We start from the raw sequence: 26,368 nt of genomic DNA on the forward strand, positions 1-26,368 counted from the left end.
TGGTTTAAAGCACTTTAACATAATTTGGATTCAGCAGATGGAATGGGAGAATATATGATATGACCAGTGCATATGGTAAAATGCTAGACAAAAACATAATGCCTAACAATGTCATCGAACACGAAACGCATCTGTGTGATGGCATTTTCTCTCTTCCACCTCCTGCTGTTGCTGATGATGATGATAATAATAATAAATTAGTAAATAGTTGAGTAAGTTTTTAATTGAAAAAAAAAAGGAAATTAAACGGAATATGAGAAAATATGTCATCAGCACAGAGCAAATGCAGTATTGCCGCCCTGAGCAAACAATTCAAACAATTAAAACTGATGCTCATTGCGCACTTTTATATGTCGACTGATCATTATTTTTCCATTTCGCTATTTCAAATGCAGACATACTAAATAAATCTGATAATGTTACGCAAACAGAAAAATAAATCCTACAACAAATCAGACATTCGAAATGCATAATCCTCTTTGCATCGTTTTGTTTTGCGTATCCCGTTTTTCTCTGGTGTCTAGAAACAAATACAATAATGTGTTACGCTAGAATTATCGGAATCACAGTCAAAATCATTGACAGCTGCATGGAACCATTTAAATTCGTTGAAAATAGTGAAAATGTTTCAGGTCAAAAAAGTCGATTGTGTGAGGATAAAAATTAATCGACCAATTTGAATATTAATCACAATCACAACAGCACGGCGGGTAAAAAAGCGGGTTGATATGACCCCAAGCGCGAGAGGGAGCAATTTGTACAAAGGAAATGGAATTGTTTAAATGAATTTAAACTAATTCACAGTGAGTTTAACGTAACGAAAATACTATTCTCGCTCTATGGTCCGAATATACAATTGAAAATAATCGATTTCCGTTTGGCGAGGCAGCACCATTTTCCCCATTCAGTTGACACACGAATTAACTTTATTTTATAATTCGATCAAATGAAATCTAATTTACATTGGATGCATTCTTATCTGCTGAAAATGCTGATTGATTGATTGCAGAGGGCAATCGAATCATTGAAAACTAATTGGATAACTTTATAATCAATCATTGTGCGCACCAAACGGGAGCAAGTAATACTTTGTATATGGACGAGAAAAAAATGCGAGTAGCGAATGAAACCATTGCTGAATGATTATAAAGGAAGTGATTTAACTCACATAAATTATCGAAATTGATTGACATTATTCACGCTCTCACTCTCTGCCTTTTGGGTGTGTATGCGTTTCATCCAATCGCATTTGATTTATTTATGCTGGTTGATGGTGTCGATTTTTTTTCCATTTGATTTGCATGTCCACATCGAATTTGGCATTGGATTTGTGTATAGACCAATTTCGATTGAAATTGTTGTGTTGATCCAATTGACATTCACAAATTATCGCGGCATCAACCAAAATCATCAGTTCTAAGCAAAATTGATTTAATGAACTGGAAAAAAAGAGAGCAATTAATTTCATTTGCCACATATTTGTGGGAGAGTAGAAAAAAGGCACATCAATTTAATGAAAAGACCAACCGAAATCAAATGATAGATGATGATGATGAAAAAAATTGTATGCCGTACTGTTCAATATCTAATTATATTTGCAGATTGATTGTTATCGTTAATATGATTATCGACACCGCATTTGTAATGAATGTTGTGAACTAGGAGTGATTTAAAATATCCATAGAAAAAAAAACTGAAGCGATAGAGTATTAAACAATTGGTCTTAGTGACCTTAACGTTGTTGTTAATCACGTCCATCATAATTAATCGAATTGAAAACATCCATTAAAAACAATTCGATGTATTTTTAATCGGAAATTTGTGAATTTCAATGAATTCACAAGAGGATGGTGGTTTGACTGAAAATATGCTTTTATGCTTAAATGTGCAATCATTTCATTCGAAAAATCTGAACAGAAATTAAAAAATTGAGGAGGGTACATACAATATGCTGAACATTTTGACATGCCAAACAATGCTCATGTATGCAATATTTGTTTGACAAGGCAAAATGAGCGGATGTTCATACGCTAATTATTTTCTATTGAATTGTGGAGCAAATACAACAAAAACAAAAACACACAAACACATACAGCACAACGAAAATTTGATCAAATATTTTAAATACGAAATTTATTTGCATCATTAAACGTGTTCGGAATTACCCTCGTTGTGTGCGACTTGATTTTTTTCCGCTGTATTCTCTTGCTATTTGTGTGTGTGTGTGTGTGTGTGTGTGTTTGTTCTTTTTTTCGTTTGTTTTTAGTATTTTATTTCTGCATATCCAGACGTTTTGTATTTTATTTATATGCAGAGAATTTCCGATTCATCGAAAAAGTTATTGATGCGTTGTTTCCGGCTATCGGATATGACTGCGCCACTATTTTATTTCATTTTCCACTTCCATCAACCGTACACGAAATTCAATAGATAAATTCAATTCGATTGTTCTACAATTAACTGATCAACAAAAACTCATTTTTGTGCGCACATTTGCACACGTTACACACTGGGAGAGCTAGAGAGAGGGAAAAGAACAACATACAACCAAAACGATGGTTGTGGAATGTTATTCAAAGAAACAATCTATTTATAAAATAGTGTTCAATTCTTAAATTTGCCTGGTTATTTTGTGAAATGTGTGTGCATTGTCGATGAAAATTCGACATTATTTTCAATTTAATCACGATATAGAGACTATTTGAATCGAAACAGAAATATTCGGAATATCGACGCAATTCATCGTTGCAATTTACATTGGCCGATCAAATATTTATCGTATTGATTTGACATAAGCACACACACCGAGTACACGAAACTGAGTAACGGCTTGACCGCATGCCGAGATGCGATTGTTGCTCGCAACGGCTGTAACCAACCATTCCACAAACAACAAATATATCTAAAATTATGAACAATTCGCCCATATGTTAATCCATTGTCCGGTGATATTGAGCGTGCACATTCCGAATTATTGGCACACAACCAATGTATACATATAATATCGACAACCAACGATGATGATGATGATGATGATGATGATGACGACGACCGGACCGGACCATATCGATTTCGGTTTTGCCGGAATGCAATCAAACAATCTTCTTCAAGACATTTTGATTATTTGTCAATATGTGAAGTAATGTTTTCAACACAACAATCCATCGTACACACTTTGAATAATATCATCGTGATTGAGAGAAACATTTGAATCGACTGATTTTATTGCAAACAGATCATTAGAATGTGTGCCATCGCACACAGTTGCTCTATTGACTGTTAATTTAATTTTCACATGATATATGTGTTTGTATATTTGTGCATGAATGAAAACCAGATGCTATGCAATCTACTCGAGTATTAACCCAATGAGCATTTTACGTACACAAGGAATTTTCCTCTTTATTGCTCCGTCGATTTATTCGATTTTCTATTTGTTCGAGCTGGATGTTGAAACAATGGCGCCCTCTATTCCATCGATATTTATGTAATTCATTGTATGAACCATGGAACGATTCGACTTTATTTCCAAAATACCTTAACCCTCTACTGCGTCATTTTTTTTACAGAGCTGGGGAGCTCACTTTGAGCTGATTTTGGGGCGTAGATTACGAAAAAAATAATTAAAATGCTAAATTCCTCATAGTTTACTAGAAAAATGCTATTGACAAATATCCGAGAACAATCAAAACCATTGTTTTAAAGTGTCAAAAATGTGTCTAATTTTGAAAGGAAATAATTAATTCTGTCAAATTTTGTTTTTCGCGCAAATTCTTGTTGATAACTAATGAACCGCTTGACCAAAAGTGAAAGAGACAAAGATGAAGAAGACACGTTTACGGATAAAAATGTAGTTGTAAACATTGTGATCTGACGTATCGTTTACGGTATTTAGCCTTTTTTCTATTGCCCGTCTAAAGGCGGTCTTACGAACTAGTGGGTTTAGATGTCCTTTTGGAATCTATGACATTGAACATACACACATCACCTATTTATCTGTTCAGTTTAATCAACTTGTGATTTCATTAACATTTAGTACTAAGCAAATGAACATATTTATCGAGGTATATAAATATATTTGTAACGTTCAAAATCAAAACGGAGAGAGATAGACACACACACACCCACATACACATGGAATTCTCAATGACGACACCCTAGAGACAGGTTATCGCATTCGATATGTATCGGTTGAAGGTCCAACCGGTAAAACCTTAAACTTCGATGTGATACCAGTATAACCTAGCTGCCAGTGTCCTTTATGTTCATTGCAGAGTTTCCGTTTATTTGATTGATCTTTTGATGCTTTTTTTTCCTAAGTCATTGCGTGTGAGTTGGTCGCTGTTATTTTTAGTCCTCAAATGTTTGTTGATTTTTGAAGTTAACATGTGTTTGTTTTGTGATGCCGAAATTTTGATGGGAATCGATTGAAGACAAAAAAAAACGATATCTGACGTAGAACACGATTTTTTTGTCATTCTCGAATTAATCAGTTTGAGCACACACGAACAAATACAGAAATACGATGTGGAGACTAAACTAAATACTTAATTCCGAAAATAAACTGAATTTTATTTTTGCAAATCATATCATTCATTTTTTTGCTTCTATATTTATTGCTTAATATTTCATCACGTACCCACTACTCAATAATATCCGTGTTGTTTATATGAATCTGTATAAATAGTTACAATTTGTAAGGCGTGTTTTTGTAAAGTTGATTTTTTTTCATGAAATATTATTGTATCATTTTATTCGGATGAAGCTCATTCGTGTTTATAAGTCCATTCATGAAGGATTAACCACATTTTAAGCTTCTATTACTCATAATCTCCCGTGTAATTATCGATAGCATGCTCGCTCTCATAAAAACCAATTTTATTCGTTGGATACAATTGAATTAATAGAATTTTTTGTTGTCATTGCTGTTACACAATAGGAATCTGGTCACCAAGCGGTACACCACAGCCTATAAGACGAGCATTTCCAAACGAAGGCGGCCAATTTAAATCGGAACCATCACTTGTACACTCAACACCCAGTACACCAGTAGCCGAACGTCGTGACATTCGTTCAGTCAAATTTGAATCGCCCATTACTCCACGAAAAAACCTGGTAATTTCCTGTTAGAGAAAGAAAAACAAACGTCACTCTAATCACAATCCTTTGTCAAAATGTTCAGTCACAGCAGATGCACTCAGGTAGTACACCGAGTTTGATACAACCAACTATCATCGTGCAACCACCACCAACATCACCAAAATATAAAGGTATGTTGTTTGAGAATGTGAGAATTGGAGAGAGAAAGAGAAAGAATGTGACCGATTGCACAGCCGGTCGACTGAAACGAATGCCATAAATAATCGCTTGAATCTAATTGCAGAACATTCAACATCGGAACACGGTGCCGACCATTCGAAAATTCGATCTTATTATCCAGCTGGTGTTCGGCAAATAAATGATGCAAGTGCGTGTGTTCACATCACAACGATCTTTTCACATTATTGATATCGAAAAGAAAACAAAACAGTACAAAATATAAATCGACTGCTCTTTTTTTTCCCTCTCTGTGTCTCTCTGTCTCCCGTATACTCTGCATCGATTCGATGCGGATTCGTTTGCAGGCTACTCCCATAACGAGTACGTAACACAGCGACAAAATTTGGAAAACGAGCGACAAAGAAAAATGGCATCTGATGGACGAACCGGTGAGCCTGTTGAAGTGACATCCAGATCGGTAAGACTATCAATTACTTGTGAACAGTGCAAATGGTGATCGGCAAAAAAATCCATTATTTTTACTTTCTACTCACACAATGTCTTCTTCTTTTTTTTTCGCTAAGTGTCAAAGTTCTGTTGTGTTTCCTTTTTTCTTTCCTACTTTGAATGTGCAATTTAATCGTTAAACTATATATACTAACTACAAGTGCCAAGTGAAAAGCACAATGAATGAGAGCACACTTTCAAAGAACACGCATAAATGTTGTTTTGTTGCAGGAGGCGAACGACAGTCAACACGAATGGTACAAAAAAATGTACAACACAATTCATAAAGTTAGCGATGGCGGTGAGTAATTTGCATACAAAATACATTTCCTTTTATTCCGTATCTTGATTCAATGGCCCCCCCCCCCCCCCAAACAAAGAACTACTCCAAGCGAAAATGTTCCCAATTTGGTGGTTCGGCGTTGCACGAGCCTCAAACACAAAACACCAGCAAACGAATAGGTTTTGAAACGTGGCAACAAAAATGCAAAGAATTACAAAATGGCATCTCATTGTGGCGATCGAAGCTTGTTAAAACTTGAATGTTTCCAGATTCAAATTGCCGTTGTTTATTGTGCTTTTAATATTTATTTTCTGTATTTGTTCCACAAGTGTAATCGTCTATGGTTTTTGTGTACCAGTTCAGACTCTAGTAGCTTGTATTCCATTCCTATTTTTCATTTGTTTGGTGTCCATTTAGATGAACAACTTTGATATCCATTGGTGGCTTAAAATCATTTAAAACAAAAACATATTCCAAAAGAAAACTGAACAAACCTAACCCATTTCCCCATGTTTTTTTTTGTTTGCTTTTTCTATTTTTTCAGATGGTTATGTGACAGTCCGCTACAAAACTCGTCGAGGTGATAATCAACTTTTGTATTTTTTTCTCTCTATTTTTAAATATGGCATTAGTTTTTTGCGCTCATAGTTATGCTAAAGCGCTCATAATCAAAGCACTATATCATTTTCTTTTGCATTCTGGTGAATACATTCACCACGATCTTTTTCATACATTTTTGGTGCTATACACACACATACACACGAAAAAAATGTGAACATGTTCAATGTGCATTCGCATCCGAATTTGAACACATTCATTGCATGAACTAAACTGTCCCGTTGAATCAAAATGACATGAGACAGAAATGTGTGCGCATAATATGAAAATCTATTCATACAGATGTTTGTGTACCGACAACAAACTTTTTTTTTTCGGAAGGAAGACGCGCGTGTGGCGCTCCTTCGTTCGCTTTTTCCATTCGGTTTGCTTGAGTCAATATCATATAAACATGGAAAATCATGTCAAATGTTGCTTTTCTGCTTACACTCATTTAATTCCAAACTAATTTCATTTGCATCCGTCAGCAAATCGTGCAACAAACCGCTCAATGCATTGCATTAGCATTTTCATATCACTTTAAGAAAGCTAATATTTTGTAATTTGTCACACAAGACAACATCGACGGAGTAAAATGGGGACAAAAAGAAAGAAAAAAACGAATAAATGTAAAGCGTGCGTGCATGTATATACACAAAATAAAATTTGCTCTTCAGCATTATCGCCCGAGAATTATTCACCCGAAAACAAATAATGGCATTAGCATTTCATACAGGCGCCGAACCAAAAGCTTTATAAATATTCACTTTTTCATGATATTTTGTGGGTCGAACAATGTTTCCATTGCGCGCAAGCACACATACGTATTTTCCGTGCAAAATGAAAATAATTTCTCTTTGTAAAATTGAATTTGTCTTAATAATGTGCTTGAATGTGTACGACACGCGGCAACGAAACGATGAAGAAAAAGAGAAAAGAAGCGAAGCAGCAAACGGCGAACGAAATTTATTATGAACGAATATGGATAATGGAATTAGCGCGTATACCGGTCGTGTGTATCTTGTTGAGCATTTTTGAGTAAATAGCTCATTCTAAATTGAATATGCTTCAAGTTAGGTATCTAAATGTCGTTTGTTCGGTGCTTTTCCGCTTGATCTTTTCAAAAAAAAAAAAAAAAAATAAGAAGAAAAAAGCTCGACGCAGGCTAATCAAACGAGTCGTTTGAAACAACTCATCGAAAATATAATGAGGGTATAAAGAGTGAGAGAGTGAGAGAAAAAGCAAAAAACACCACTGGAAATGTAACCAACAAACAAATCAAACAATGCTATTGAAATAAATCTCGTGAATGGGACCGAAACATTTTGTTTCCCTTTCATTCATCATATTACATTGAAACGAATAGGCTAGGTCCCATCTACGTTGCTTAAATTTGATTTTAAAAGCTCGTGCTTCTCTTTTTTGCCTACCATCATTATAGAGGGAAAAGAAAAACATAATTTTAACTGCATCGACGATCGATCATCTTTTGACTTCCACTTCATAGCATTCCACTGCAATGTATATTTATATTGTGTACGTGTCTCTGCATTCGAATTTCGTGTGTACTGAAGTAAAGCGGTTACAAATCAGAATCCGCATAATTGCCGCATAAAGGTGGTTGGTTACTGTTTTTTTTTTCTTTTATTCTGAATGGGGAAAAACTTTGCAGCTTATTGCAGTTTTTTTCTCCTTCCAATTGTATTCGAAGTTGCAACTTTTACGGGATTTTAATTTTACATAAAATCGTTAGCGTCACCAATTACTGTTCTACGTAATGGAAATGCGTACGTGCAGATTAAATGAATGTCGTTTGATCAAAAAAAAAATAATTTCCCCGTTCACGTGGTTCATTTTGGTTTACATCACATGGTACGTTGTTGGGCTCAGAGAAGTTGTGATGGTGAATGTAAGGACAACGACTTGCATATATTTGTTTATTCATTTGAGCGAATATATCCACAGAACAGTTTGGATATGTTTGCAGAGCCAAAGAAGTGCTTAATCACAATCAGATCCCAACAAAGGGGGGATTTATTTGTTATTTGCCAAGACAGAATAGTCAGGAAAAAAGTCACCGAATCAAGACACAGCAAAAGAAACCTGATGCAAAATCCGTTTGCAGATACGAAATGGAAAATCCACTGAAGCTTTTTAGATTACTCTTTTTTTTGATAATATTTGCTCATATTATAAGTGAATGCACGATTTTTTGCCTCAAAACTTTTCAACCTATTTTCATATGTATATTGTTTGGATGCGAGCATACTTTTATTTGCTGTTGAAAAGGGAAGAGTGTGCTGCTTCCCGAAAATCCGCACAGCTGTATAATTGATTGTCTACGGCTTTCTCTCTCTCTCTCACACACACACACTCAGTGTAATATGCCTTAACCTTCCTGGCGCTCCACACATAATGGTACTGCCTCGTGAGAGTAAGTGTGTATTATTCATATTCGAGGAAAATGATTTGTTTTTATTACAGCTTCAAGTTCAGAGTGAGAGCGGAACAAAAACGCATTTACAAGTAGCAAAAAAAAAAAGAATTTCCCCATTTGCGTATATCACTTTAATGTGCCTCCTTCTCCGTTCAGTGTTGAATTGTACCCGTATGTCTAACATATAAATCCATATTCAAAATCCATATTGAAAGGACAATATTTGTGTGCCAGATATCTCGTCCTCTTTGATTTTTCCCTTACTCAAACATTTATCTATCTCGCTTGCTTTTGCACTCGCACCCATTAAGATATTTTAAATTTTTCGGAAAGTCTGCTCCGAAATCCACATTCACATATATATATATATATTTTTTCTCGACCGCCCGTCCATTCACTTCAGTTCAGTGCATATAAATGTACGCTTTGAATTTGTGCAATGTTGTTAACTTCTCTTTCGTTGTTGTCTTTCTCTCCATTTTTTACATCTTCTTCTTCTTCTTCTTTATTTTATTTCTTCCTTCTTTTGTGCATTCATTTTCTTTCCGGACGTCTGTTTTCGCACCGCTACTCCTCGGCTCGGACGTCGGCTTCCACATAACTTTGGAATGAACATATATGTTTATACACATATACGCATACACACCAGCAGCAGGACAATACCCATACAAAACATCAACCAATGGATATGCATCGGAACCGGAACGAAATTACAATTCGGACTATTCAATCAAATACAAAACATTGGACCGACGACGCAATCCATCATCCGAAAAGTACGTATAGCCAGTTTATAGATTGCAATTTACATGTTACCGCGAGCTCCTTTCCAAAAGAGCCTTAAACGATATATATGTATTTATGATTATGGGAAAATGCTGAAAACACGCTTAACGAGGAAAACTGAATAAACGGGAGAATTAAAAAACCAACACCGGCTCCAATTTGATTCTCCCCCAGTATATATACGTACTTTGTTGCAATGCACACTATTAAACCACACAAGTTGTATGCACGAGTGTTTCTCTTCCGTTTGCCCACAATGTGGCCCACATTCGGCTGACTATTATCGATGGTGTATCTACTAGAAAAATGGAGGACAGTGCATAAATTATTCTAACATACAAAGTCTCTGCATTTTCAGCGCATTTCAGTTGTGGCCACTTGTGCGACACATTTTAATGCCAGTCTTTTTTTCTCTTCCTCTCGCTCACTTTCTAACGTGTACAGTACGTTGCCAAATCCGATGAAATCAACAAATGTTTCATACAAAAATCAACCGGGAAAAATCGAAAATTTCACTCCAGGCCATTCATCAGCTACGGACAAAGAACGCAGAGAGGTAGGTCTTTTACATTTGTATCTATACACATACATATTGTCCACATGCAACTCGGATATTCCAAAATCGATTGGGAAGTAAAAATTGATTGGATTTTCAATCAAAAATTATTGTAGTCACTTCAGAGTGAATTGTGTCTAATACATCAACATACACAATCAGATCCATTCGCATTGAGCAGAAAAGAAGAAGAAAATATAAAAAGGAAAATACATAATTTGATTTTTGATGAAGATTTCAATCAGAAGAAAATGACATTTTTCATCTCATCACACTTTCTTTCACTATTTTACAGTGGTGGGACGAAGTGATGGATATTTTTAATGTGGTACGATTTTCATATATGAACTATCATTTTAATGTTGTTCGTTAGCTTGTGGTTTTCCCTCCAATTTTTTTTTGTTTGTTTGGTTGTAGTAATCGATCGTTTTTTAGCCTTTTATGCAAAGCGCTGATATTCAAATTTCCACTCGACTCAATCTGAATGCACTTTAGTTTAAAATGTTCATATTCATGTTCATATTCTATCAAAATGACTAACTAATAATGAGCAAATGATTCGTTTCAATTTTTGACATGCGGCATTCGATACAAACGCACACATTTTCGGACTTATCGTGATTTCGATATCATACTCCATTTCACAACAAATTTATCTAATCATACGTACATGAAAAACGGTTTGATTTGGTTTGGTTTGGTTTGGAACAATCAATAATTATTTAGTGGCGTATCGATCATTCCCCGAATGAGTTTTATTACAAGATTATTAGAGATTTACAGGATTTTGTAAGTGATTCAATATTGCTGTTGTTGTTGGTAATAAATTTCCGTTTTCAATTGTTGAATGTAATCGCTGTTAAGTTGAATTGATGTTGTCTCGTATTTATTCCCACATTCATCCGCTGTACATGACCTGTATTTACGTGTATTCGATAAATACACCTTATTCATTTTCCTTTGCACACACATACAGAGCAAAAAAATACAAAACGAGAATCGTCTTTCATTCAGCACCTTGAATTGCGAACAGGAACATATATATAGTTAATTCCTGTGTTGAGTATCGCATTCGATGCCAGCTAAGCATCTGGTTCGATGGCATTTCTATTTGCTATTGCATTCATCAACTGCAATCAATGTAGATTTCTTTCGAAATCTGGAATTTAACATCGAATCGGAATGCTTGGAAGCATTTTTCATTTTCCTCATCCCATTCTCTTTCGGTGAAATGTAATTATCTAAATGATTGATTTTCTCATCGACAGGAACAAATCAAGACCAGAAATGAGATTAATAAAGTTTGTGAAGGAAATCTATCGAGGTGTGTATAAATGTGACTGGTTTTTTTTATTCGTTTGTTGTTTCGTTAAATCGTTACTGTTTTCTTACATTTCATTCGAAATTGACACAGAGCGCTTAAGGATCAAGGCTATGAAAGTGATTCAACATTGGTGTTTCGTAAAAAGGACAGTTCTCAAATTGCACCACTTAGTCCAGTCGAACAAAAACAAGCCTACCTTAATCTGCAAGCTGGCGGCGAAGCACCACTTCAAGGATTTAGAAAACCAGCACCTGAAAAACCACGAGGTAAGTCTTTACCACAATTGAAAGAAGAAATACTTTGAGTTTTTCAGCAATTTCTTCTAATCTAATATGAGCAATAAAAAAATAATTCAACTCACTAACATACTGCCATGGGCGACATTCTTTTTTTTGGTTTGAATTCAATCTGGGTGAAATGCGCTATAGCGGGATTATTAATTTTTGCCAATCAACTGATCTAGATATACTTTTTTTGAAAAAAGGACTTTTTCTCTATTAAAAATGGGTTTTTCTATGCTTCTCGACTAGCAAGCTGGTATAACGTTGGGCTGAGGGACTTTTTTTCCATTAACTTTGTTTCAGTGACAAAATTTGCTTACCACTATTTTTTAGTTTTGATTTTCCGGTGATGGTTATCTAATTTCACTTGGGGACTTTTTTTTCCACATTTATTGTACAAATTAAAATCATTTCATCGACTTAATCAATTTACATCACATTTCAATGGTGTGATCTAATCCAAACTAAATTGTTTGATACTTTTCCACTGCAATCAAATTTTCCAATTTAACGCCACGATTTTTGTAGTTGCCAAAACCAAAATGTACCTATTAAAAGTCAAGTGCACCAGCAAACGTGTGTTCATCCAATATAATTTTTTTTTTGTCAAAATACTACGACACAAAATCACCGTGTGCTGCAATTATTCGGCCGAAGGATCTCAATTTTTTTACTCACCGTGTGCCTCGCAATTATGGACAATCTACACAATGTCACGTGTGTATTCACGTCGCATCACCATGCAATTATTAACGGTATCGACACAAATTCGATCACAACATCAATCGTCAATTTTGAATTTGTTGTTTTTTTTCTTTTTTCTTTTTCGTTTCATTTCGCATAATTTGCGTTGGCCGCAGATCAAATTGACATTGAATATTTGCCAATAACTTCGACGCTAACCAAAATTCGTGTGCACAGTAAAACCCTGCCGCCTATTCAGAATGAAATCCTTTGTTATCCGATAACAAATGTAACCAAACCGATCGATTTGTTTGCACCATTCCCAAAGCAAACGCAAACATTTGTGCCAGGCAGTCCACCGAATCCACCACGACGCATTTCGTCGAAAGATAGCTCGGCGTTGAAAGAATATGCTGATTCACGGCAGATCAATGGACACAGTGAAAATGCTGGAAAAAAGGCAGCTGATCCAGAGACAATTACCGTACGCAATCAGAATCGCTTGCCGGCTTCGGTTCGAAGTCGTTCTGCAAGTAGTATTACGACATCATTCACCTCACTCAAAGACGAGAAAAACTATGCAAATAGTTCGCGCACTGGAAGGTCACAATTACAACGGGTCGGTTCGCTTAGCCCGATCGGGCGAAAGATTGAAACACGCAAATCGAATTCCAGTCCGATTGCATTCGGGCGAAGCATTTCGAAGGAGCGAACCTTTGCCGAAGAGAAGAAAAAACAAGAGGAACGGTTGCCATTGTGTAGACGCGCCTGGACGGCCAGCACGAATATTCTGCGCGATCCATTCATCAGCTCACCGAGAGATGTTCGCGAAGCGGTTCGAACCACTTATCAAAGTCCACAAACCAGAGAACGCCTTACGACCAGAACGTCGACAAGGCAAACGCTTTCAGGAAATACAATCAAAACATCGGCGGTTACTTACGCAAAAGATAAACTACTGAAGGATTCAGTGAAAAATGATGAGAAAACTATTCGAATGACAACCATTGAAGCGAAACCGAAGGGCCGTATCGCCGTAGTACCGGTTGTTGTCAGATCGAATTTATCGAAATCATCGGTGAGCACCGAAACCAAACTCAATCCACGCTCGAAACAAACCATCAAAACATCGTCGAATATCAGTTTGGCACGTACAAACTCAACCTATTCGATTGACTCGAGCAGCTCGAAGCGTCGCATTCGAAATCGACCCTACACCATAAAATCGGCACCAAAAACGATCGCACCACCAGTTACGATCACCAATAAACCGAGGAAAAAGAAAATCGAAACGAAAGCAGCGCCCATCACAAAATCAGTGCCCGAAGAGAAAGTTGAACGCATTGAAGTTAGCAAACGAACAACTAGCCCAACACGCAATGGCTACGAACGTAGCAGCAGCTTTTTTGTCGTTAAAGATGGCAACAAAAAAAGTGTGCGAAATGAAAAGCACGAACAAATCGGTACAAAATCGGATAAATTTTTTCAGAACTTATTTCTGCGCAACATTGCCACCAATGTGGCGACCGCAAGAGATGAAACCTTGTATCAAAACACTGCCGTCCAAGAAAAAGCACAATTTTGGAATACGATTCCGCGACGAGCCAATAGTGCTAAGAAAAAATCACCAAGCATTTATCTGACTCAGAAACGACCGGTTAGCGGATCAAAATTCAAGGAATTGGACCGAGTGCAGCATTTACGACAAACTCGTAGCTTAAGCCCACGACGTTCACCACCCAAAACCATTTACTTTGACCGAATCAGCAAGTATAATTCGTTTTATCAGCTTTCCGACAATGATGATGGAGAAGAGTTTGGTTTCGATTATCACTATCAAGAGCGCAGTAAGAGCGAACCGCGTCCGATCACTTATGTCCACAGCGTTAAGACCAGCGACACAAAGTCAAACGAACCGCCAACAATAAGCAAACAGCAGCAACAACAACAACGACCATTTTCACCGACCCGCGAAATTCGATCACCATCGAGCCGTCGAATTCAAAGCTTCCGTGCCAAAGCTGATCCACATAGTCGGGCACAAAGTGCTGATTCTCATCGTCGATACCATTCGCTGGATTTGCGATTGACACGACGCCATTCATTGCACGATGAGGACAGCTATGAAAGCCATTTGGATTCAAGCCAATCGGAGAAATTCAAAGATTTAAATCGTTTTTATTCAAAGGTTGAGCGTGTTGGTGAATTGGAACGCACCACGTCGAACACTGACCTGCATCCAATTCGAAAGGAGAACGAACTCATCGATTTTGACGTATGGAAAAAGGTTCGAAATTATGAGCGCGCAGAAAGAGAGCTGCATTCACTGTTGAGCAAATTGAAGAAGGATGAACGAGAAAAGGATTTTCTATATCGTCCAAAATATCCGGAAGATATCAAATGGGACCGACGAAACGAGAGTGGATTGCGTGTGAAGGAGAAATCGGTGGAAGATTTGAAAAGCATTTTCATTGAAAAGTCATTGCAAAATGAATTGGATGAAGCAAGACAAAGGCTTAAAGATCAGTATCGATCGTTGTGGAAGGGAAACTCAGTGCTTGATTTGGCGTCAAATATGACTGTTAAATACAATTCAACCGGCAAGCTGGCCAGCCAGAATGCGGCCGAAGAACGTCTTGGCATCAGTCGTAATTTGATAAGCACACTGTCGAAGGATCAAGTGAGCAAAATCAAAAATCAACTCACCGAAATCTACAGCAATACGACGAGAACGATTCACAAAACTTCCCATCCACCGTCCGATGAATATATAATCAATGTGAGTGAAGAGCGAAACATTAGACCAACTTCATTGCTCGTTCGCAGCAATTCGTTGGTTGGCGAAAAAGAATTGCTGAAGCCAGTTTTGCAACGCCAAGAGAACCGTTTGAAAAATAGCATCAAAGCCGATTCAATCGGTGCAGTGCATGAGACACGTGTGACAAGGAGCGTTGATCGCTATGATTCGGTTGTTAGACGACAAGCATACACGGAAGAAGAAAAGCGAAAATTGCTACAACAATTGGGCAATGAAATACGTGACAAACTGAAAGAACGTCGTGAAAAAGTACTAGAGCCACGTGAAACACGCGGAGCAATTGCCGCTGAAAAGACAAACATTTCCGGTGGTGGTTCTGCGAATGATACCGTGGTTACGGTTCATCACAGCGAACAAAAATCAACTGGCAATAAATCGTTGCAGTCGAAGCTGACCAGTGAAGTAAAAACTCAGGCGAAATACAATAAGGTTGATAGAAAAAATGATAGACCTCCACCTTACATTGAGAAACGGCCATTTGAAAAAAACATTCCAAGGGCTGAAATAACAATTGAACCGCCCGCCGAAAAAATTAAGCATAAAATTGAATATTTTGAAAAGAAAAGAAATGAAGAAGCTCCGAAAACCATCTATCTACCCCGCGATGATTCATCGCTCGATGAAGAGGAGGTGATTCGCATGGTTGAGGAAAAGATCAAAGCACGACGCGCGGTGCAAAAGCAATCAGCACGAAGTCATCTCTGCGGCAATGGCTTTAGTACATCGGAGTCAGATTTAAAGGAGATTTTTGGCGAAAAGGAAAGCGTTCGAAATCTTATTGAATTTCGTTCGCCATCGCCAGCAAATACGGAACAGTCAAAAAACGAGTGGGATGCTGCGAGCATCGAGAGTTACTTTCGGAGCCGCAGCATTTCACCCATTTGTAACTCAACGCGCTCAACTTTGAAAAAGACCGCATTCGTTGACGATGGAAAATTTTTGTACGAAAGTTCGACATTGAAGCCGCCTCGTTCTCGTCCGATTTTTGCGGTGCCACCGCGTCGATTCAAGAGCGATCCAACGCTCAATGAAACCGTATTCCGTAACCAGGGCCCGTCAAAGATCGTAGTGAAAAGCAGTGAAGCCGGCGATGTATCTTTCATCACGCACAAATTTGAATTGAAAAAGGAAGCTGCATTGGCGACAGCATCGCGCGGTCGAACACGCACCAGACGCGTATCGTCGCCAATTCAACGTGTTACATTCAAGAAAGAAGACCGTTTGATGCCACATATTGACATCATCAGTAAGACGATCGCGCTGAAAGAGGCAATAAGCCGTAGTTCAACACCGAAACCATCACAAACTGTTGAAGTGTCGACCAGTGAGGTGGACAAAATTCGTCACAAATTCGAAACACAAACATCTCCCGATCGGCTCTCATTGATTGGCCAAATGTATACCTCAACGCCGGATATCAGCGAACTCAAAGATATCTCCAACTATCTGTCGTCCACATGGATTGCGCATAAATATTCGAAACCAAATGATAACGCACGTTCGGCAACCGAACCTGAAAAGGGTCCGGCCAGTCAAGAGATCAAACGAAAACCAGTTTCACGCTCGAGATCAACGTCACCACTTCGATCACAAAATGTAAATGAAATGCTAAAACCGTTGTACGATATATTCGCCGATCAAAATTACGATCCCATGAAGCATCGACCGACACATCGTTATGTACCGGTTGATAAGCGCATCGAAGCTGAATACTTGTGGCGCCGTTTGAAACAGCAGAGCGTTGGAAGCCGTAAAAATGCAAAAGCATCGGTAAAAAGTGAAGGTTAGATGACTATTTACAGATAAACTAATCAATTTCCAGTGCACCGATCACAAATGTAGACACACATTTTTTTTTGATGAGTATTTGACGATCGTCTTTCAGTTTAGAAAAAAAAACAGAGTAGTGATATGGGAATAAATATTGAAACAAGATTGAGTGGGAATTTCTTGAAATCATTTGGCTTTTCATTAGCTCAATGACAGCTTTTTTATCGTGGACTTTTGAGAGTGGTAAAAAAATATAACACCTTATTCAATTGCATGCATTTTCATTGCCTACCCCCCTCCGCCCTGTTTTTTTTTATATGGACAACAGAAATAAAATTTGCCATTATCTTCCCTCATCCGTTGGAAAGAAGAAAAAATACGGCTTTTTTATCAATTGCGCCTGCCGAAATATTAACCATAACGACGCTACGCCTAACACGCAACAACGAACTTATTATCCGTTCGTTCATATTTATTGGCATTGAATCATTTTGAATATTGTTCCGTTAATCAGCGATATATATTATTCTCTTTTTTTCTATATACATTTTGTGTTTGTACCTGTAATTGACATGTGTGTAGAATGCGAAAACACAGTACCACCACCACCACCTCCACCCGCTAAAGGTGCATATTATTATAACCCTGAACAACCCGATTTAGGTGAGTGCATTAAAAACAAACCACTTCTACTGTCTGTCTGTCTGTCTGCCTGTCTCTCTATCTCTCTATCTCTCTATCCACTGTGACAACTCATAGACTTTCGTTATTAACACAGCGGATCGGTTGTTCACAATATAATAACAACAACACATTACCAACCAATAATCGCAGACTTTTTACTATCTTTAAGCAATTTGCAAAATTCTAACCGTTGAAGAAAAAAATATATCTGAAAATAAACTAAAAAGAAGATTTTTTTAAATAATTCAACCAGTAGTAAGTGAGGATTGGTGAGAAGAAAAAATGATTAAATTTGATGCAGATCTACATTTCGTCGAGAGAAAAAAATTGCATTAAATTGTTGGCTATGTATTCTTATTATTCATGCAAAGGATAGTATCTTACTCCCGAGAACATGACCAGTTGTGCAAATGGCGATACAAATCGTACGATGACTTATGAGCGTGTTTGTTTTTGCACAGAAATTGATCGCAAGTTTTTTCCATTCGGCGATTGTAAAAAAGCTTGTTTTGCTCATTCTCATTTTGGAAGAATATGCAATTAATAATAATTAATCTTTGTTCGTCTTCCTTGTTTCCATATAGTCTTTTTACACTTTTGTTCGGTTTACCGTGATCCGTTAGCTAAGTTTCTTCTATCTCTTTTCGTTGCATTATGCATTCAGTAATTTAGTATGTAAATGTTTGGTACCTGCTTGGCCAAAAGTTATTGTAGACAACGGAAAAGAAAAAAAAAACAAACCGTAACAAAAGAGGTATGAAAACCGTGAACGATTGCTGGACAGCGCATTTCACTTACGACATCATTTTCGACTTCAAATAATGGTTCAAATTAACCGCAGACACGGGCCTTACTTTTCTCATTAGCATAGGAAATATGAATGTTACACGGGATTGTTCTTCATTATTTTGACTTTTACACCCGGACCAAATGTAACAAAAGCATTGTAATAGTTTGACTTTTCTCGCCCGGCGAGAAAAAAAAACTTTTTCCAGAAAATTCAAAAACAATTTTATGCGTAGAGCAAACGGCAAAAGAATATGGGAGAAAAACTGCGACTGCTGAATGGAAGGAGAACGAGAGAAAAGGAGAAAGAGGGAAAGAAAAACACACGAAAGAAATTAAATAAAATTTATGCGGAAAAAGTGCAAATTTTGTAGAATGAGAAGTTAGTATAGTTATGTAAGGCACAGCGGCGGAATAAAAAGTTAAATTCAACACACAGCAATATTAAATTTGGGAAGCCAGAACGAAGAAAATTGACTGAATGACTTCGGTGATGGTTATGCGAGCCATCACAAAAGAAACCACCTCTCTCTGTGTCTCTCTCTGTCTGCCTCTCATTCTCTTTATCATACAGCATATTGTGTTTCCTTTCCATTAGGAAAAAAGTTTCGCTGAAAAAAGACGCAAAAAGAGAGAACTGCACAGCACAATTGCTGCAAAAAAAAGGAGGAATTGAATCATTTTCCGCTAGAAGATTTTTGTTATTGATTCAAATCGTGAGTGAGAGTCATTTAATATTCGCTCCATTGGTCATCGCAAGCCGCCATCTTCCCCCGTGAACTTCCGATGGGAGAGTATTCGATTTCAGCAACAAAAAAACAAAAAGTCGAAAGTGTTTCTTTATCGTGTAAAAACTCGAAAAATGATTTTTCTATTTAACAAAAACGAAAGAAATTAATTAAAAATGCTATTTATTGTGCGTGTGCGTGTGCGTGTGCGTGTGCGTACTGCGAATATATTTATAATTTTCTTTCGGTTTGAAATACATTTACATATAAAAGACGCAATTCAATGCCACATAAAAAGCACGGCTGAAATTTCAATGCGCACATCTTTTGTTTGTGAATGTTTACTCTATTTGTTATGGTCATAAAATATTTTTCTTGCATTTTTTTTTACTTCATATTTCAAATTCATCGCGGTGTTGTCTTGAATGTGATGTTTTTTTCTTCTGTTTTCGTGTGTTTGCCATTCTTCAATTACCTAGTCTATTGCCCGGTGTGCACATTGAAACGGGCGAACAATGGAGATGTGGCGCAGAAAAAATAATAAATAGTTAGAGAAAATACGTCAAACATGCAGAGCAAAAATACAATTGCATTTTTATGCATTGTTTCAGTTTTTCTCCGGTTTTTCTTGTTCGTCGTTACGCCGCAGAACGCAAATGAACGAATGAAACAGCACAAATAAAAACGAAATAGAGAAGAAGAAGAGGGGAAAAAAACCAACACAATATATTTGAGCTGGTGATAAGTATGTCGTACATTGAACATTGAATAAACAAAGCCGAGTAGAAAAAAAAAGTATTTTAAGTAGGTATATTGACATAAAATGTGTGTATGTGCAGCACGGTCGTGGTATTATCATTTTAGTTTACCATGTTTTGTATGGCTGCCGCCATTTCAATGGTATTTTGATATCACCATGTGAAAAGACAATGAAGCATCTCAATTTCGTCTCGTCGGATGCATCATTTTCATGCCGGCTAACCATCATATATGCAATTTTCCATTGCAAACCCATCCGAACCCGAACCTATACAATGGGAACTAATGATATCACTCATTCGAATGGAAATATTCCGACGAAATGAAACGAAATGAAGAACGAATAAAAAATATAGAACAAATGCGCAATTTTTAAGATGTGGTAATATTTATGGGTTCAGACGAGCGCGCACCCGCTCGCACCTACATTGAGAAATCAAATGAAAAGAAAAAAAAACGATTATCGAACGGTTGTGGCAATGCGTGTGATACGCTAAAATGAACAAATTATTTAATTGTTTTCACTTTAACCAACATCATAAGTGGCTAACTAACAAAGATCTTTAATCTTGTGGGTCTTTCTAAGAAGAGAGACGAAACAATGAAACTGTGCACCTAGTGCGTGTGATGCTATGAAACGGACTTAAGCTATTATTATTCGAGAATAACGAGCAGCGGTTGAGCTATCGAATTTGTAGAACAACATGTTTCCGATTCATAATATAGCACACATACACATGTATGTCCATGTCCATCGATTAAGTGGTAGTTGAGTTTTGCGGTTTTGCGAAAGAGAACGAGAGAGGCAATTCTGGAAAAGTGCTCATTTTTATTACATTCTCTGGCAATTCAATCAATTTATGAAAAGTCGTTAAAACTTTATGAAATTGGGTGCTTGAAATGAGTTTTCATGTGATTGCTGCTCACGTTTTCTATATTTCAATAGAAAATTCGTGCCAGTCACCGAGTGAGGCCGATGCCTGAGCCAAGTCGAGCCAAACCGAATTTAAAACCGTAATAAAAGTAACGAAAAAACAACAACAACAACACAAATTGAAATTATTACCTGCAAACGTGAATTGGATAGAAACACTAATAAAGCGTGTTTTACTTTATTTCCAACGATGAATTTTTGTGATCCATAAACTATGTTAATTTGATGTACAATAATTAAATGCTTATATTCGTCTTGCTCAATACCGCAATTAATGTGTGATAACAGGCAAATTGATCAATCATTTCGAAGGTAATTAAGAGCGGGAAAAAGAGAAGAAGCAATCGTTTAATCAAATTTCAAGTAGTCTCGAAATCTTTCCCCCCAACCATCATCGTCATCTTCATTCAGTCATTTTTTTTTTTTTCATTTTGGCTAGAAAACCTGATGAAATTCCAATTTTTTTTTCTTTTTGCATAGTAATGGAAAGAGCGAAGCTCAATCACTAATTGACATGGTATTTCAATGCAAAAATTGTTTCGCAATCAAAACGAATCAATCATCAAGATGCAGCTGCACCATATTTGAGCTGACTGTGAATCAGAATTTATTTGTCTCAAAAGGTCAGCGCAGTTAGACAAACAGCACACAAGTGAAGAAATATCCAATTTTTATTTTCTGTCCTATCCTTTCAAACGATGTGTCGTGACAGCTTCATTGTTCGCTTTACATTTTTTTCTGTGTTGCTGTAGCTGCTCAATCACATTGTTCACATCTTATTGAAGAGCAGAATGTGAGCAGCGTGATGGATTTTGTGAAAATATTGACAAATTCCGATTCAACGAGAGAATGAGTGGGAGTGTGATTGTGTGCTGGGTGCACTGTGTCACCAACATAGAAAACAACTAGTTCATTAATTTTCATTTGATTTGTCGGGCATCGTTTTATTGCATCATTCCTTTATCCCTTTGATCTTGAAATTTAAACGCTTGCTTCCTGGTTGTCAGTATTGTTGCATTCATATGGTTTTCTTGTCTGTGAGCACGGTTTGTCTTTTTAATTCGCTTTTATTGCGATGTCTCTCAAACTCTCTTATTCGCATTATTGTCAACAACCATATCAATAAAAGCGCGGAAGGAAGAAAAAAATGCCCGCACACATTCAACTGCACAAGGCACTTGGCATAATGTTCAGTGGGATTATGTTGCGATGTTGTTTGTACATTTACTTCAATTCGCAAACAATGATGAATTACGGATGATCAGGCAATTTTTCATATTTTTTCGCGACAGTGTTGAGAACATTGCCTTTGACGCAATTTATCTTTGTCGCCCAGCTATTGCACTGTCAAATAATTAATTTAAAATGGAACAACTGGATGTTTTCTTTAGATACAACATTCAATAAGCTAAGACGATATTGAAATATGTACGAATAAATGTATTTAAAGTGGAAAAATTAATTGGCTCAACGATTTATTTGAGAATTTGCACATAAAACATTCTCGGCAAAGCCGAATGAGTTGTTTGTGGACGGGTTTCCGTTGGTCATACTGTAATGCACAGATGATAGTAGAATATTGACTTATGGAAGCGTAGAAAATGAAGTTATGAAGCGCATCCGACTATATGGTGAGTGAGTTGAGCACCAGCTATCAATTTCAATGGAACACTTCCAACGGCGAAAGCATATAGATCTCGTGCAGAAAATAAAAACGAACAAAACATGAACACAGACACAATATAGAGAAGAAGAAAAAAAACAAAACAAAACAAAGCGAAACACAACACAACACAATACAACAACAACAACAACAACAACAACAACAACAACAACAACAACAACAACAACAAACTGTATAGATTTCCATGGAGCTGGCGGGAGCAAATTCAAGCGAGCCATAACAAAATGAAAATGATAATAACGGCAACTATATCATCATCATCATCGTCGTCGGATTCGATAGTGTATAGAGAAAGAACATGCATTCACACTCGAAAAATGATATGAAAAAAAAGAAGAGGTAGAAGTAAGCAAGCAACCAACAACAACAACATCAACAAAAATTGTTAATAACTACTGCTACTGTTGCATCAAGCGAAACTTTCAACGATTATATAATCGGATTTTGGATTGCATGACATAATTGATGATTATATGCTATGAAGAACGATGCAGAAATGAATGAAATAGTCTCATCGCCGACGTCCATGTTGTCTGTTGGGTGAGAGCGCACGCGAGCAAGCATTTTATCAGTGTGAAGATAGAGTCTTCGTTTTTATTCTCTTTTCTTTTTGTTAGTCTCGTCAGACACACCGAAAAGAAATTGTTCGTTCGGTTTTATTTGTCTCTTATATTTTTTTTGCTGCTATTGAAGTTACGCGAAAATCTATGGACAGATTAAATTGCTAACAAAGTGGACAAAACATTGCAAAGCATCTTTATTGTGTCGTGTGCATAAGGAATTATATCTTGCTTCTGTCGTAACTTAATTACATGTCGTTTGTGTCTTCGCAAATTGTGTCTCGATATTTTCATATTTCACACCCACAAAACAAACGCCAACAGCTGTTGTTCGGCGAGTTCGACCAGAAACCAACAGTACATTCAATTTTAAGTTCTTTTCGGCAATTTGGTTGGTGTGGTGCGCGCGCGCGTGTGTGTGTGTGTGTGTGTGGCGCGTATTCAGAGAAACGACGATGACTGATAAAACTTTTCAATGAATCGTTCGTTGTTTGTGATAGTTTGCGCAAAGTGAAGAGACGTGACGAAAAATGTTGAACCGTCGAAATTCGATGTCGCTGCATCAGCCCATAATGCCATTCAAATGGCGTCCATTCGATTTGTATAATGATATTCATGTAAATTGTGCGACTGGTGATAATTCAAATGGTGTGCCAGTTTCGGCGGCGTCGACAACTTCAACGACGGCAACAACGGCGGAATGTTCAAACTGCGTACGATGTCAAAGCAATTGTGATCATTTGGTGCTTTGGGGCAATTTCAGAAAGCAGCGACAAAGCAGTCGTGGCAGTAGCAGCGGAAGCAGTTGCGCCAGCCTGTCGACCACAAGCCATTTCGTTCCTAATGTTGATAGTGCCTCAAGCATGAGCACCATCAAGTCCAGCGGATCATTTCAATATTATCATCACAAATTGCTTGCACCCAACAACGAATCGAACCGTGATAAATTCCGATGTGCAGCTCACCAGCAACAGCAAGAGCGGCAGCATCGGACCGGCTGTAATGGCGCCAATGTTAACTGTTGTTGTTCTTCAAATTGTCGAAATGTAACGAGAAGTCGGGCATCCATTTACAATAATGATATGATTTGTCGAAGTCAGAATAGTGTTTTAAAAGTGCCGTTGAAACGTACCGAATCGATGAGGAAATTGCGCGAAATGCACGCGTCTCCAAATGAATGCAATGAAAATTCATCGAAATTGATCAGTTTGAAATCAATCGTTTCATGCAAGAGTCGAACAAATGAATCCAACAGTGGTTGTTTCGATAATTGGCAACTCACCGATAATGATGCATCCATTTCCAATAGATCACTGGCCGATAGTAAGTATTATTAAAACACGTTCGTTAGGCAGTGTTCATTCAATTCATTATTCCGTAATGAGTGATAGCGATTCATTCTCTTCTGCATGTGCCGTAAAAATGATGTGAGTTCATGTACTCTCTGTTGATGCTCAAAGACACTTTTCATGCACGTTGTTTCTTTCCAACGAGTCATACAAAAGAGAATTGTACTCGTTTGAAGGCATATATAACGGTATGTGTTGTGTGTGTGTGTGTATGTTAATTAAGCATAATTCAATAATGACCCAAATTCCGATTTTCAATAAATGATACAGAAAACTACGCCACATAAAAACACTATTGCTAAAAAAACAACACCGAGCCAAACGACACGGAAATCAAATAAAAGTTTCATAGAACTGTGAAATTTCTTTTTTTTATGCTCTCGTCACTTTGACTAGCCAAATTGATTAAATTGAATAGAACGCAGTCGATGTGTTCGCAGTGTACACAAGCGACCATCGTCTGTGCACATTGAACCTGATATATTTCTTTTTTTTTTTTGTCTGATTTACTTCAGTGAAACCCTGACTAAATCTTTGTAACTTTCTATGAATTATTTCACTACTTGAACAAAAATACCCATGCAAAGAATTAAGCTCGTGCTCATACATTTGTTTTGGACACTGTTCGCGAGAGTAATTGGTATCGACAAAAGAAACCATTGAAAATAAGAAACAACGAAAAGTAAAAAAAAAGTGATCCACATAAAGTAGTAGCCGAATGTAGAATAAGCGAAAAAAATGTATTCCGTTTAATATCAAGTTCAAAAAACTGCACACTGTTTTCGTGTTCGATGCTGTGCGACATAGTCAAATGAACGGAATGAATGAGGCAGTCTGAAAAAAAGTGACCACAACAATAAATTTATGTGTGTCGAAAACGAAACAGTCGGCAATTCGTATGACAATGCCAGCCATACATATATCTAACGGCATTGCCGAAACATTTATGGGTAAAATAGCATGGTGCTGCGCTTAAATTTAATTTACAAGAATTGTTGTAAGTGCTGCTTCTTATTTTGTTCCATTTCAATCGATTCCACGCGATTTACCAGGTTAAAAAAAAAATTACTGGTCGCGCACACATGGCTAAATCATTACCGAAGCAAACGATGTTGATTACCAACACTGGCCGTCTGCCATTATTCCACCTCTCTTTCTATCTTTTTCGCCGTTTAACAAGCATTCTCTCTCTCGCTCTGTACCATTCCATTTAGTATGATCAACAGATTGGACAAATTTTGTCTGGAATTTGATGGTTGCACGGATGATCTGAATATACTTTTCGGAAAGCGTACAAGCATTCATTCTTGTTCTCTCTTAGGTCCATGTTTACGTTCACAGATAGATAACAAGCTAACATAGAGAGAAGAGGAAACAACAGTGAATCAAATGTGTTGAAAACCTGAACGAACGCCATCATACTATCCATAAAGCATATTGAAATCACCCGGGTGAACAGAAGAAGAAGAAGAAGAAGAAAACTAAAAAGCAATAGCTGTCGACTCCGAAACTTTAATAGCTCATTATAAATTATGGCACACCATACAACTTTGCTCTTCGCCACTTACACCAAATTAGATGT

General features: G+C 37.1%; 1 protein-coding gene across 29 annotated transcripts in view; it reads left to right on the plus strand.

Annotated features, from left to right (window-relative positions):
- Positions 1-26,368, plus strand: part of LOC129577481 (sorbin and SH3 domain-containing protein 1) — a 98,744-nt gene that overhangs the window by 50,477 nt on the left and 21,899 nt on the right. For 4 of the 29 annotated variants that reach the window (XM_055464614.1, XM_055464600.1, XM_055464612.1 and 1 more), the window contains 10 exons: positions 4,940-5,115; positions 5,183-5,270; positions 5,384-5,467; positions 5,625-5,737; positions 5,998-6,067; positions 6,594-6,629; positions 9,736-9,859; positions 10,314-10,425; positions 11,694-11,749; positions 11,840-12,015. In XM_055464614.1, the coding sequence (XP_055320589.1) occupies positions 4,940-5,115; positions 5,183-5,270; positions 5,384-5,467; positions 5,625-5,737; positions 5,998-6,067; positions 6,594-6,629; positions 9,736-9,859; positions 10,314-10,425; positions 11,694-11,749; positions 11,840-12,015 (1,035 nt within the window). Of the gene's footprint in view, positions 1-4,939; positions 5,116-5,182; positions 5,271-5,383; positions 5,468-5,624; positions 5,738-5,997; positions 6,068-6,593; positions 6,630-9,732; positions 9,860-10,313; positions 10,426-10,720; positions 10,754-11,693; positions 11,750-11,839; positions 12,016-12,890; positions 17,316-17,884; positions 17,966-18,252; positions 24,761-26,368 lie in introns of those variants that run through there. The other 25 variants (XM_055464592.1, XM_055464603.1, XM_055464615.1 and 22 more) reach the window with 13 other exon arrangements.

The sequence above is a fragment of the Sitodiplosis mosellana genome, unplaced genomic scaffold, assembly GCF_009176505.1.
Source record: "Sitodiplosis mosellana isolate CC-2019 unplaced genomic scaffold, AAFC_SMos_1.0 Smas_scaffold_6197, whole genome shotgun sequence".
NCBI lineage: Eukaryota > Metazoa > Arthropoda > Insecta > Diptera > Cecidomyiidae > Sitodiplosis > Sitodiplosis mosellana.